Source organism: Nipponia nippon, unplaced genomic scaffold (genome assembly GCF_047370975.1).
Source record: "Nipponia nippon isolate SJK-2023a ecotype South Korea unplaced genomic scaffold, ASM4737097v1 scaffold_10, whole genome shotgun sequence".
NCBI classification, from domain to species: Eukaryota; Metazoa; Chordata; class Aves; order Pelecaniformes; family Threskiornithidae; genus Nipponia; species Nipponia nippon.
In genome coordinates this window covers 34,615,076-34,630,314 of record NW_028262291.1, presented here as the reverse complement: position 1 = coordinate 34,630,314, position 15,239 = coordinate 34,615,076, and the positions used below count along the sequence as shown (strand labels likewise).

Genomic DNA, 15,239 nt, shown 5'->3' with positions numbered 1-15,239 from the left:
TCAAAAGTCATGAAGTAAATGACTGCTGGGCAGGAGCAGGTAATAGTGCTTGGCCAGTACAGGCCGTGGGTTGCTATCAAATGCGTGCTAATGACAGCCTGAGAAGTCCTGGACATATTCCAATGCTGCATATGGAATATAGAGTCAATGTGCACATGAATTATACGTGTGACACGTACAGAATATGTTGGCCTGATCACAGCTGTGTAGATCTGTGTGTAGCACATGTTCACTAATAACACTAAAGCCTAAATAAGTTGGGCTTACTGAAGTGCTGCGGGGAGCAAGCACTCCTATTCCAGCAATGAAATCTCAATCATCATACCAGCTTCTTTTAGTTGCATTTTTTTAGAAAGATTTTTCATTTAGTTATTTATTTCTGAAGTGGTTATGGTCAAATTACAGTTTTACTCTGGATTTTTTAAAAAAAGTATTAAAATAGGCTGCCTGGTGAGAAATTTTATTAAAACCATGTCATTTGTTTTATCATGTTGTTCTGATATTTTTGTTCTTTGTATTGCTTCTGCTGAAACTTTGTAATGTTCTGTGACTTTACATAATTGTAGAAAATTGTCAATGTTAGGCTTTGCTAAACTGACCCTCACAAAGATAGATATGCCATGTGAACTAGTGTTGAGCTGTCTCTCAGTATGAAGAAATCTGCTTAAAAATGAAGCAGCTGGTTACATTACTTTACTTACAAGCTGCTGGTTTTCCATATATAGTGTGCTGGTAAAACAAAACAGAACAAAAACCCAACCGAACAAAAGCAAGGAAATTTCAACCCTGGGGACCAGAGTACTCTGCAAAAATATTTATGTCCAGAGAACTACTAGATTTTTGCTCATGCAAGTTTCTAGGAGGTCACCATCTAACTGTTATATTTCTGAGCCAGTTATTTTTCTGAGGCAACCAGAGTATCAGTATATTGCTTCTTCTGAAAGTTATTCTTGTGATAGAAATCGAAGGGGAAAAATCTGAAGCCAGCTAACATGTGACCATATAAAAAAAGCCAGATCTGAAGCAATGACCTAATGATCTTTAAATACATTGGAGTTTATACCTGTTGATATCACTAGCAGTATAGCAAGAGTCATGCCACAAATAAGAATTTTAGTCTTTCAGATTACTTCCATAAAGTTCAAACGGTTTGAGATTTTTCTTTTCAAAAGTAAATTAATTTTTGTTTGCTTATTTTTCAGCCAACTCAGACTGTGATGCCTGGTCAGGTAATGCGCGTTACAACCGGTGCTCCAATTCCATGTGGTGCTGATGCAGTGGTGCAAGTGGAAGATACAGAGCTTATCAGGGAATCAGATGATGTAAGTCACAAATTGAAACTCATTTTTCTTTTGCGTGCAGCAGAAAATGGCTCATGATACAATCCTGTAAATATGAAAGATAGTCCTACAGAAAAGCTCTTCTGGTAATCTCAGGAGTTTGAGGATTTTCACATCAGTTCCTAGTGGCAACTTTTTCTACTCACTTTTTCAGGCTGTGCTAACAGTACTGCAGACCTGCCTGTCCTGACATTGATTTTTCATCACAGGTGTTGAATGCTAACACCAAAGTATTTGGGAGCATGATTTGAGTGAAAGGCAAATGCCTTCTGGAGATCCATAACTACAGGCCAATTTGAGTGCTTAGCGTATTCACATTTTAAAATACAGCGTAGTGGCAATCAGACATTATATTTCCTTCTTTTCTACTGAGTTCACATTTAGTAGTAGAGCAATCTTCTTTATATTTCAGGATCATCCTCAAACTGAGCGAGATGAGGACTTTAAAAGTTCTCCTAAACTCACCAAGAAAGAAGGGGAAAAGTTTTCTTAAAATGCATATTGATCCCAGAATAATACATCGAAATATTACAGTGCAGCATTATCGCTGATGTAATTAAAGCTGAATATGATTTGCTGTGGAAAAACGAACTATTTTAAGTGCTGCAAAATCGATGGGATGACTTGGATTATTTTGAACTATGCTATGAAGATGGTTCTGTATTATCAGAGTTGGTCTCGTTACAGCAAAGGTGAATTTGGTGAATTTTGGAGAACGTGTCTTGTGCACATACCTTAGAATAAATCCATACGTTTAGAATAAGAAGGGTTTTTATTAAGTAACAGGGCAAGTAAGTGCCCCCCACGTTTTTTTAAACCATAACTAAGTTTCTTTAATAGAAAGTTCTGTGCTCCTTTAAAATGAGAAAATTACTGAATTTAAGGCCTCTGAAACCCAGGAAATGGATAAGGTGCATATTGCCCCGGAACATAGTCTTAACTCTGTTTAATTTGAACAGATTTTCCAGCATACCAATAAATCATTAGCACTCTACCTTACAGATGCTGGAAAATACCACTGAAGAAGGATGAGTACTGTAGTACTAATTCCGTATGCACAGTTGTCTTAACAAAGTAAACTGTGTCTCTTGATGAAGCACAGGAGCTGTCTGTAGACAACTGTATCCCTAACAGTCCATCTTAGACTTCCTTTGTGTTCAGAGAATTCCTTCTGAATCATTACCTTCATTTACCCAGCTGTGATTTCAGGACACCATCATCATGTTTCCCATCATCTGACAGATTTTAAGGCAAGAAGATAGGTTTCTTATTGACACAACTTCCAAGTTCAATTTTGGAATGAAGTGTGTGCATGGTTGTCTGCTCAAATCAGCCTTTGCTCCTCTGCTGCTGTTCTGACAAGCTGTTCCTTGCTGCTCTATGCGAGCATTGCAATTGCAGCTGGGGTGTAAGCAGATGAATGCTAGTGTTCAAAGCTGATGAAGACAGCAAAAACTGAAACATACTCTCATGATCCTTTCTCATGCCTTATTACTGTAAATGCACAGATTTTTACATCTGATGAAGTCAGCAAGCTGTCTAGGCTGGCCTTCTTCCTAACGGAGAATTTATTGAGTCAGTCCTGCTTTGAGGTTACAGATGTGTATGTGTAGATTATATCGTCCCGTAAAAGGCACCATTGCCTTCACTGCTTGTTAATCGTTCTATTAGCCTTCCTGAGCAAGTTTTCTGTGGCCATTGCCCACCTCATCATGAGAGGACTATCACATTGCAGAGCAACATACATGATAACCTGTTATTTTCTGCTTCTTTGGATTACTGTCTTCCTGGATTCCACTTTTCCTGTGCATGTTCTCCTCTGCATGTGAGACCAGATTATTTGGCTGTGTGCTTAAATTCTGAATTTTTTAGCGAATGGTCAGCCGCCTTCAGCTTCCTTTTCCTGCCTGTAAGTGTGAGGTAGAACTCTTTAGTTTCTTCTTGTCCTTGAATATGCCACTCTGCTAATCCTGTACATAAATAATTAGTATAGTTTAATTAATATGTTATTTTTCTCTCCTTTTTCATGCCTGAGTGGCTACATATTTCAAGAATATTTTCCTTCTTAGTGTTAAGAACTCCTTCAGGTCTGGGATTTAACGGAAATGAAATCTCTAACATCTGAAAAATGTTCTTCTGAAAAGACAGAGAGCACTTTTAAAAGGAGCTCCTTAACCTCTAGTTGTGTTAGCAGTACTTAAATATCACAGCAAGCATTCCCCAAATGACTGTAGAAGTCACAGGCCTGAAAGGAATTACATCTATCCAACAGGAAAAAAAAATTCTCATCGACTTGCCACATGCATAATCATTGAGAAAGATCCTTGCAAAAAACATGTCTACAACCTTTTCTTTTTGAGTTTTTATGTCACCTTGTAGGAAAAAGGAGGCCAATGTGATCAACCAAAACAAGAGTTAGATCCTACATCAAGAAGAGCATTAGTATATCAGTATGGATGCTGGCTGTTAACAACCATCACAGTAAACCATTCAGACATAGTTCAAAATATGTTAATACACAGCAAGAAGGATGCTGCCTGATACACACCAAATGGAAGATGTTCTCAGCATAATGCCGTACCTCCCTTCAAGCCCTACTTCTAGCCACCTTGAATTATCTTCTGTTCCTAAAGCCTTCTGGGATATCCATCAGTTCTACAATTAACAGTCTCCGCACATCACCATGTTGTCCACAGTCACACTTTCCATAGTGCTTTCATAAAAATAAAATAATTCTTAGACTAACCGTTGCCCCAGATTTTCATCACGAGCCTAAAGTGTCAGGTGGGGATAAGGGAGATAAAAGGACATCCTGAGCACCAGCACAGCCATTTTGGACACTAACAGCCAAAAATAGTCTCTTCTCTTATACAACAGGAGCAAGTATAAAAGAAACAGATTTCTCAATAAAAGCGTATTTTGAAAATACTGTGATAAAGAAGTTTTTTTCAGAGTTGATGTTTTTTGTTAGTCATTTCCTGGTTTTCAGGGGTTTAAATTTATCCATTTTCACAGTAGGTAAACAGAATCACAATCCGTAACAACACGTTCATTAACTTTAACTTTGGGGCCTTTAGTTTAAAGCACTTAGTTTGAACTCAGAAAATGCAGTCCATATCACCTTATAGAAAAAGACGAGACCGAGTGTCCTATACAACACTATCGTTCCTGTAAAAATGCCAAATGACAATGACATGCCTTGTTCGTCTTGTAATGTTAGTGTCTGATTTATAACTTTGAGGTACTTAAAGTATGAAGTACTACATGATAATGTAAAACCAAAATCTGTTCCAGTCCAAATAAGTGTAGACTTAGTGCTACTGACAGGCTGGCATTATCTCAAAGCTGAGTGTATATATCATCAGCCCATTTGCAGGGCTTATAAATTAAATATTAACAATATAGGTCATGTGCCATTTATTGGCATTGAATGAATCACCAAACCATTGAAATTCTGAAGAAGTAAACACAAAAATTAAAATAGGCATCAGACTTTTCAGGCCACTGTCTCTTGTTCACTGTAAATAAACATGATGAATAAGCCTCTTTCTGATTTGTACAAAGCTCTCAAGTAGCAGTTTCCACTACAGGAATCTACATGAAAATCCTGAAACAGCTCTAGCATATAGATTCTTCCCACCTTTCTGCAGATGTAGTGGCATATTGTCTGTCAGACTAATGGTCTTTTTGAAATGCCATCTTTGAAATTGTTTAAGCAGATCAGGTTGGCTGAGAGGAGCAGAAAGAATCCACTCAGTATGCCAGATCCACAGACAAACAGAGGACATAACATAGGAAAGATATATAAGCACAGGGATCATAAAAAAAAGGAAGGTAAAACTATGTATTCAGTGCTGGTCCTTCCCTGGTGAGCTCATCAAAGACGGAATTTCTTACAAAGCTGTTCAGTTTTAGCACACATTGTATTACAATCTTGATGCACAGATCAGGAGAACAATGATGATGCTTAAACCATAAGGTCTCAGTGTAATGAGTACTGTAAGCTCTGTAGAATTCTGAGAAATTAAAGCTGATTAATCTTCTTTGAATAGCCCAGCTGACTGTATTTGATCTCCTTGTTTTTGTAGGGCACTGAAGAACTAGAGGTTCGAATCCTGGTGCAGGCTCGACCAGGCCAAGATATCAGGTCTGTAAACAGCCTCCTTTATAAACAGTAAAATATCTCTGTTAGGAATAGAAGGGCTGGTGATTTTTATAGTCATTTTTTAACCATAAGTAGTACTAACAATCTGACTAATGAACATCCTTGGACACTCCTCACCTGGAGCAGGACCAATCAAGGAAATATACTTTCAATCTCATTCTGGTTTTTTTTCGGTTTTTTCTGTGCTATGATTTTCAGACCTATAGGACATGACATTAAAAGAGGTGAATGTGTGCTGGCTAAAGGAACCCACATGGGTCCATCTGAGATTGGTCTCTTAGCAACTGTTGGAGTAACCGAAGTAGAAGTGAACAAGTTTCCAGTGGTTGCAGTCATGTCAACAGGGAATGAGGTAAGAAAATTGTGTTTAGAATCAAGGTCTGAATTACTGTATCTTCTTCAGGACAGTGTTTTGGATTATGACTTTCAGCCTGTTCCCAAGTAGACTCACTTTGAGCTGCAATTCATGCTGACTTGAGGTATTTTTGTGAGTGATCAACCCGTAATCAGCTGCTCCCTCGAGGGCTCTCTCAGAAGTCTCATACGCTGTCTTTGCGAAAATTTTGGTAATGTATCTAACCATGTGCCAGCTGCTTTCCTCCTGCCAGCAAGGGAGCACCTGTGGGGTAGTCAGGGTTGTAATTCATACCACCAATCATGACTGGAAGAGTAATTTCTTTGGAGCAGCCCTCCTCTGTAGCTATAGTGCTAGTGGCAGATAACCTGACTTTGAAAACTGAATAGTACTACCAAATGCCTTGCTGTAGTATTGTGCCTTTTTTTTTTTTTTTTTAATAGTAGCACATGTTGAAATCCAGACAATCTCCTGTTGGTAGAAATCCAGACCAACTTTCTAATTGCTTTGTCTTAACTACATCAGAAAAATCAGGTTGACAATTAACTTAATTTACTAATTTTACATATGCTGTGGGTTGACCCCAGCCAGCAACTATGCTCGCTCATTCCCTCCCACAGTGGGACAGAGAGAGAATAGGAAGAGCAAAAGCAAAAGTTGTGGGTTGAGATAAAGTCAGTTTGAAGTTTAAAGACAGCATGAAGTTTGACCTATAATTTTGACTGTCCTTTGAGAAAAACTTTCTGAAATCCAGACACAAACATAAACCCAATAGCTGTATTCTCATACAGCTTGAATATGTTGAATTTTGAAAGATTTTGAAAACTTTTAATATGTTGAATTTTGTCATGTGGTAGTGTCTTTACAACTTCCACAACCCCAGGGAAGGTTACTCTGTGACTACTGGGTACTGTGGGTGGCTGAGGCCAGCCTTGCTGGGACAGAATCTTGCCAGATTTCATAACATAGACAGGGTGTGTCGTGCAGGAAACATACTGCTAACCAAAGAACAAATCCAAAGAGCTACAAGGATTACAGGTGATGATTTTCTGAATAGTATCTTCTGTATGTCTGAAGTTTCTTGCATGTCATTAAAGGGTCCTTTACTGATGTGGGCACTCTCTTTTGTATCATGTGTTAAAAAAGATCCTGCACAGTGGGTTTCTTAAACATCCTATGGAAATCTTCACAGAAATAGAGCTGCTAGCCAAAGCATCAAAATTTAGCCATGGTCCACTTCTGGTTATTCTTACCTTACTACCTAACACTATTGCTGTAATTTTGACATATACATTATTATTTGCCTCCTGTCAATATTGTGTTGGCCGCCTTTGTCCTACAAAAGAATTCCTAATATATATAAAATACATGTTTACATATGTATGTTTTGTAGTTTAACTTCTAAAATATGTAACCCATGTAAGGCAATTGCCATGATACTACCTTGAGAGAAAGGTTTTCATCCAAAACAGTAACTGATATAAGAACCAAGCTTTAAGCTTCTGTCTGTTATTCCAATACAGACTGTTGTATTTATAAAACATCTGAATTGGTAAGTAGACAATGAACTTCTATATTTCTTTGAATACCTTTAAATCAGGTTAGCAACATCAGTGAGGTTCCTTTAAAACCATTTAAATAGAAGCAATAACTTGGAAACTTAAAGGTTGTGTTTTGATTCTGATGTTTGAGATTAGAAGCCAGGTACTCATAAGGAGAAAGAAGGTTTTGCAGACAGAAACCAATAGGAACAAACTAAGCAATGTGGAGGACTGGACTTAAATAAGCACATTACATATCTTATTAATTTAAATTCACTAAATCACTTTACACATATATTTTATGATAGCTGTCTAAGAATATCCTGTCCAATCTCTGAAGAAGAAAATTCTCACTTGTGTAAAGGCACAGTATTCCAAGGAGAGTGACTGAGAGTGTTTCTGTTTTATAGCTACTGAATCCTGAAGATGACCTCTTGCCAGGAAAGATTCGGGACAGTAACCGTTCAACTCTCCTAGCTACAATCCAAGAACATGGTTATCCAACAATCAACTTGGGAATTGTGGGAGATAAGTAAGTACTACATGTTAGTAAAGATGTCACTTCATATTCATGCAGTGCACTTAATGGCGTCCATGGAAAAAAGAAATACCAGAGAAAATGTCACTCATTGCAAGTGTCAGTGTTGTGACAGGGCACATCTTGGAGAAGATATTTTACCCTTTTCATTAGAGAAATAAATAAGTCTGTTCTAATATTAAGAGGAATCATTTGATAAATTTTTTATTGAATGTTTATCTTGTTTTGCCTTCTGTTTGTTGAAACATCTGTTACTGCTGCAAATTGAATTTATTGCTGCAGTATCATCACAAGCACCATACTTAATACCCATAAGAGGAGACAATTCTACAGCAACTATACTTTTTTCTGATCCAATAAAGGGAGAAGGAAAGTTTCTCTTGGAGTTTATTTTCCATGCCAAAATTAATTTAGAGTATAAAATTTTGTCAGATTCTGAGTAACTGTCTTTTGGGGAAGGCCCCACTGCTGGATGTTGCTCAACGTTTCCAGAAATATGTCAAAGAATTTAAAAGAATCAATTTTTTTTTTTCCTCCACTGGTCTCTCTGCTTTGATTGCCACAGAGTAGTACCCTGTGATCAGTCTTTCCGTTCATTTGACAGTGATTGCTCCTTGTTTCCCACTGGTAGTGAAGTCACATCTCCTGTTGAGAGCTCTAGGATAAGTGACTGAAGTGTTCAGTCTTTTGTCCTTTGCAATACTGTGCAGTGCCTGTCATCCGTGGCTTGAGTTTCTCAGCATGACATATTTCCTCAATTTATTGAACTCCAAAGGCTTTGAACAGGCTTTCCTGTTTCTCATTTTGGGTATCAAACTAACTGACAGACTTGGTTTGATAGGGAGTTGTTGAGGTTCACCTCCACCTGTTTGAGAAAAAGGGTATACCTTGTGGGTAGTTAAAAGTGAGGCCAGATCAGAAAAAAAAAAGGGGGGAAATATAGTGAATTTGAGCACCCACATTTCACATTCATTGATGACAAAATTCCTAAGCAGGGAGACAAGGTTACTGCTAGGGAACAGCTCATTTCAAAGCCAGTCTTCCCTAGTGCAGGATTCAATACAAAGCATCACTAGCTTGATAGAAAGTATGTGAATGGGCCAACCACAGTGTGGTTTTACTATATGTGAACCAACCTGAATGGTGGCTCCGGGAAATGCAGTTGTATTTGAGGTATTCATACAGGGCATGTGACACACAGTAACCGCAGCAGTTGTGATCTTAGGGAAAGCAAACTGGCACTGCATACTCTCCCTGCATCCAGGCATCCTTTTTTGCCTCCGTTGCTGTTCCAAATAGCAATAAATATCAAAAACGTCCTGCCCGTGAATGCCTCCAATTTCAGGTGGAGATTTCATGCAAACAGAGTCTCAACTCATAAGACTCTTCTTTCCAGGACTGGTATCCAAATGTCCTGGATCTCTAGAGTGTTTTCTATATAATAAGGACCTTTCTAGACTTTAAAACACAGGTAGTGAAGTTCTCAAAGATGACTATTACATCCAGAGATCAGGTTCTAGATTTACGTGTCTGAGAAAAAAGAAAACAGCCACAAAAAGGCTGTCATTTCCTGAGAGTCATCTCTACATAAAAGAAGGGTTGGCAGGGTTTTTCTCCAACAGAATACTGGAGGTGGAACTTTTTGCCACCTGCGTGACCAAAAGTTACTGCTACTGTCATCAACATTACTGTCAACATCAACTTACATACTGTCATTAACAGTGACTTAATCCAATGGAAAAGATGCTTTCCTTGAGCATCTTTCTGGTAGCCCCTCTGGCAAATTAAGAATGAAAAGCTTGTTTGTTCTTTATGGTCTATGGAGAGTTTAACTTAAGATCATTGTGCAAAACCATAGCTACATACTCTATTGCCTTCAGGTATTTTTTCTATGACCTCCTAGGCATGCAGTGTCTGTGAAGATAATTAATCTTGAAAGCTGTCTGTAATAAATAGCAAACAATTTTAGAATCATAGAATCATTAAGTTTGGAAAAGACCCTTAAGATCATCGAGTCCAACCATAAACCTAACACTGCCAGTTCCACCACTAAACCATGTCCCTAAGTGCCACACCTACCTGTCTTTTAAATACCTCCAGGGATGGGGACTCAACCACTTCCCTGATAAGCCTGTTCCAAGTGCTTCACAACTCTTTCGGTGAAGAGTTTTTTCCTAATATCCAATCTAAACCTCCACTGGTGCAACTTGAGGCCTTTTCCTCTCATCCTATCACTTGTTACTTGGGAAAAGAGACCAACCCCCACCTCGCTACAACCTCCTTTCAGGTAGCTGTAGAGAGCAATAAGGTCTCCCCTGAGCCTTCTTTTCTCCAGGCTAAACAACCCCAGCTCCCTCAGCTGCTCCTCATAAGACTTGTGCTCTAGACCCTTCACCAGCTTCATTGCTCTTCTTTGGACATGCTCCAGCACCTCAATGTCCTTCTTGTAGTGAAATTTAAAGCCCAAGAGAATTTTTTTACTTTTCTACATTTTACTTTTATGTATTTTTTTATAAATATGTTTTGCGACCCTTTTTTACTTGTTGGATGCTAGCTGAAAACCAGACAGCAAATATGTATCAGTCAAAGGTAGACAAGCGTCTGCAGCTTTTCTTTCAGTTATGAAAGAGGTTGATACTTTTGAATCCTCGCTATTAAGATGTTCTGTGTGTCTTGAGATAGTATTACCTTGGCAAAGGTAATAAGAGTTCTTTTTAAACTTTTGGTTTCATGCTTGGGGAGTCATTTCTGCAGAGATAGTTACTTCAGCTCGTAGAATAGAAATAATGAGCCTCCAATTGTAGAGTGATTTTGTACTTTGCAGAAAGTTTTGAAAGAATAATTCAGTACTGTTGACTTAGCCAAGAATCTTCCCCACCCGATACTAGGATTCTGTTTTAGCAAGTCTTCTGCCGTTCTTCTCACACTCACATGCCCAATCCGTATATGTACAACAAAATGCACCTGCGGTTCTGTTTCAGTCAAAGGGAAAATCTGATTATGTGAATTAGTTTGATAAGTATGGTATTATTTCATTATGTAATAAAGCTACTAAGAGAATGTTGCCCATACGGATATTCCAGTATATATTTTTTGGACTAACATGACTGATTTGATGGAGTACCATGGCACTTGAACAAATGCAAGAGACTTACCAGAGAGATCTTACAAAGGATACAATTTTGACATTTTAGTTAGCATGCTTATAGAAAAGATTAACAAGTCTTCAGTGTCTGTTGTATGGTTTACTGGAGTTAAACCATAGATTATGTGTGTGTGTGTGCTCATGTATATGTGCAGTTTATTTTGTATGTATAATATGTATCTAGACAGTGAAAAAGAGAAAGATTTTATATGCCTGCAATACCTACAGATGTAGTAAAAATACTGGCAAACAATACTTTTCAGAAGGGAAAATTAAAAACTTGTAATTTTTTCTTCGAAGGTATCACTGTAATATATTTCTCGTTTCCCATATTTCACATTTGGGGTTTATATTTTTTTTTTCCTATTTCTTTTTGTTTATACATTTTACATTGAGTAACTTTTTACTGCATTTTATTGGGAGCGTCACTTGCTGTATACCATAAGCACTGAATGGAGATTGAGAGAGCAGCTAATAGGGAGCACAGCTGGGTATTACTGTTGCTGTAATAGCTCAAGTTTTTTAACAAGCGTGGAAATTCTGTCAGTCATATTTACAGAGCTAATATTCAAGCATGAAAATTGTTTTAGAGTAGTATTTGCAAAAACAAACTTCGAGGTAAGTATTCCTATATTTCATTTCAGCATATGAATCACTCAGAGGTATTTAGGTAAGGAAATAGCTTGTCCAGCTGCTTCAAAGCCCAGGACTGATACACATAAACATGTTCCAACAGAGGATGTGAAAGGATGGGGAAGCACGTGGAATGTCTGTGGGTGTCTGCAGAGTAGTTAGGAGCACTTTAAAAATGCCTTTGCATATTAGTCATATGTGAAGTTACATTTTGAACTGGCCACTCAAGTCTCACTTAGCCTGTATTTGTATTTTCAATTGAAACGAATATTTTATTTCTTTTCGGAGCATTTCAACAATTTCTGAGATTGTCATTGTTTGTTTCCGTTCTTATAAATTGTATGTATGACTCAATATTCAAAATGAAAAACAGCAAGTCCAAAACACGTAGATAAAATCTATAATTAAAATCCTAGAAGCAAGCAATAGGAGAAAAGAACAAACCTGGAAAATGTGATACAGATGAAGTTATGTCTGGCTAGAAGCCAGGATTTTCTCTATTTGTGTTCTTAGCACGTAAACACCAAGCTGTTTGAAAAGCGTACATCTCTGGGTAGAAATGGAAGATACTCCACTTCCAGAACTACTCCAAACACAAGAAACAAATGCAAAACCAAAAAAAGGAAGAACCTTTCTGATGTTGTTCTTACTGTTGTGTCTTACATCTTTGTCTGAATCACAGAATCACTTGCTAAAAAAATGGCAAAAACAACTGGCCAGTTAAAGCTGGTATTCCAGTGTACTTTTGAGTGTTGTCTCATATAACGAGACCAAGTTAAAAAGGCTTCTAATTTCATGTCCTTTGCTTATAGTCTATGAAATTATTTGGTTCTTTGGAAACCAGTGATAAAAACGAGTTACATCTCTGATCTGATCTGTAGAACTCTATTAATTATCAGGCTATTTTTGTGTCTGATTATTTCATTTGTGGTGTTCTTTGTATCCACTGTTTATTTAAAGCTGTAAAGTTTAGCCCGAGCAAAATCTCCTATCGCGTGGGCCTCTGTTTTAGAAAGCCATCTTCCATTTTGACAGTTGTCCTCCTATGAGAGACTCTCTTATTAAACTTGCTAAAGAATTTTGATCACATATGTAATGAATTCAATTTACTCTGTTTTTACCTTTGTTTACATGAGTGCATTTTCCCCTTGTCTGCATTCTTTTCCCTATTTTCTAATTCCCTTATCATTTTTCTTAGACACATGTATCACATTAGCGGCTTCCAGCTGCATTTCCATTCATGAGCCTGTGATTTCACAACGGAAAGAGAAAGAACCTCTCCTTAGGAGAAAAATTTAGGAAATTCACATTATCTGCTCAGTTACTTTAAAAATTTATCAGAATAGTTATAAAATGAGCAGCATATGAGAGTTTTTCTACATTAGAAGTGATTAGTTTCTCATTTATATACCTCTCTTTCATGACATGTTGTTTGACATAGAGCTCCTAAGTGGCAGGTAAACCCATTAAAAATCACCCTTGCTATTGTGACAGCATTACTGTATGATATCCCTAAAATAAAGGCTTTGAAAGAGTCCCTTCATATTTTGGAAGGGATACTAAGATCTCATTCAAGGATTTAGTCCGCTTGAATTTTATGTTTGCCATCCAAAAAGAGGTTTAAATCTTTTGTACTTGTGTGAATTGCATGTAATTACCAGTCTTATAGTTCAGATGGACCATCTGGAGTGGAGGGAGAAGAGTGGGGAAACTGCTCTGACTCTAACATTTCTCATGCAATATCAACTTGACATATATCATCATATGAGTCAGAATATGAGTTATAGGCAGAGTTCAGCCACAGAATCCTAGCCTCTCCCTGCACCAGTTTAATGTCCCAACTTGGGTACAATCAAATAAACTGCCAACAGAATTATTTGTAGTAGTAGTATCATTTAACAAATGACTGCAAGAAAAGGCTTGTTAGAGAAAAGGCCTTAAATAGAACGTCACAATATTAGTTTTTGCTGAAGTAGCTTCCATTCTAGATCTGCTCGAAGAATGATGGTGCTATAAAGTGTGATCATGGCCTAATGAACCCAGGGACGCTGGGTAACGGTTTGAAGGTGATTCAGATATGGAGGTCCTCTCTTTCATTGTGCCCTGTCAAGAATAATATTCTCCTTTTCAAGCAGAAATGTTTAATATCTGTCACAACTCTTGATAATCATTAGGGAAAACTTCAGATAAGTTGTCATATGTGACAAGTCATCTCATCTAATGCACATATTCGGAAAACACAGAGAAACATCTGAGCCAAAACAGAGGTGAAAAGAAGAACTTGTGAAATGGGGCAGTGCGAGTCCCAGGGGATCTTCTGTACCAGTAGGAAACTACATAGTGTGACAGGTAATAAAATTTCATGCTGCAGAGGTGACAGGTGCAAAGCTAATGCACAACAGTGTGTCATTCTCATAATTGTCCTAACACAAGCATGGACTTCTTCCTGAATTAGCATTTATAGAATCTCAGCCTAGTAGTAGAACTTGACACTAAACAGCAAATAATAAAGAGGACAGAATACTATGAAAATTCTCCTATATTTGAAAACAGAGGGAATCTGTAACTGTATTTGTTGGAGGGAAATAAAAACTACTGTATTCTATTTTTGAGGCATGTGTTAACATTTTAAAAAATACTTGGAGACATAAGTTCTGTTTACAAGAGAACTTCAGCCTCTAGGAGCCAATCTATCATTCACTTAAATGACTTTCAACCTGCTTAATATCTAGATCATATATAGGAATTTGGGTTCCCAAGTCCCTGAGAAATTTTTGAGGATTGAAATTTTACTATTAATAACTGAGAAGAAAATAATTGAAACTAATAAAGGCAGTAGATACAGAAAGATCAAAGAAGTGGTGAATGTTGAAGATGGGTCACTGTGTCAGCGATATGAATTACTTAGAAAACTGGTTATTAGTATATTATTAATACAGCCAAGTATGAATTGATATATATAGGACTAAAGAATGTAAGTAAAATTTATAGGATGGAGGTTTATATCCTGAGAAGTAAAGATGTAGAAGATTTGAGAATCATAGTGCGTAATCTGCTAAATACAAGTTCTAGCATATATATAAAGAGCTAAGTCTCCTGTAGAATTAGGAGATTATTTTTGACCTTACCTTTGTATTGCCAGGACAAGAAGACAACAGTATACTGTATAGAATTCAGAGGAGAACCATTAAATCTTTTACGTGGTTGAACGACGGACCGTACACTCCAACAGTATCAGAACTCAGGCTGTTTATTTCAACAAAGATATTCTTTAAAGTTTCTATTTCAGCAGCAATGGCTAGACATTAAATTAGACTAAATCAGACTGTAAATAAAGCATAATTTTAACAGTGAACGTAATTGTTATTAGGAAACTATCAAATGCTTTGATAGATACTCATTTCAATGCAAGACTGGATATTTATTTAAGTGTGATCACAGTTCAAACAGAAGTAAGTTCAGGGAGGTCTCCAGACTATATTAAATACCAAATCAGACAAAATTATCAAAATTATTTCTCCT

The 15,239-nt window shown here is 37.3% G+C and overlaps 1 protein-coding gene across 24 annotated transcripts in view; it reads left to right on the top strand.

Moving 5' to 3' along the window:
- Positions 1-15,239, top strand: part of GPHN (gephyrin) — a 306,821-nt gene that overhangs the window by 269,135 nt on the left and 22,447 nt on the right. For all 24 annotated transcript variants that reach the window (XM_087746580.1, XM_087746578.1, XM_087746574.1 and 21 more), the window contains 4 exons: positions 1,203-1,322; positions 5,429-5,487; positions 5,704-5,857; positions 7,812-7,933. In XM_087746580.1, coding sequence (XP_087602706.1) covers positions 1,203-1,322; positions 5,429-5,487; positions 5,704-5,857; positions 7,812-7,933 — 455 coding nt within the window. The remainder of the gene's footprint in view (positions 1-1,202; positions 1,323-5,428; positions 5,488-5,703; positions 5,858-7,811; positions 7,934-15,239) is intronic.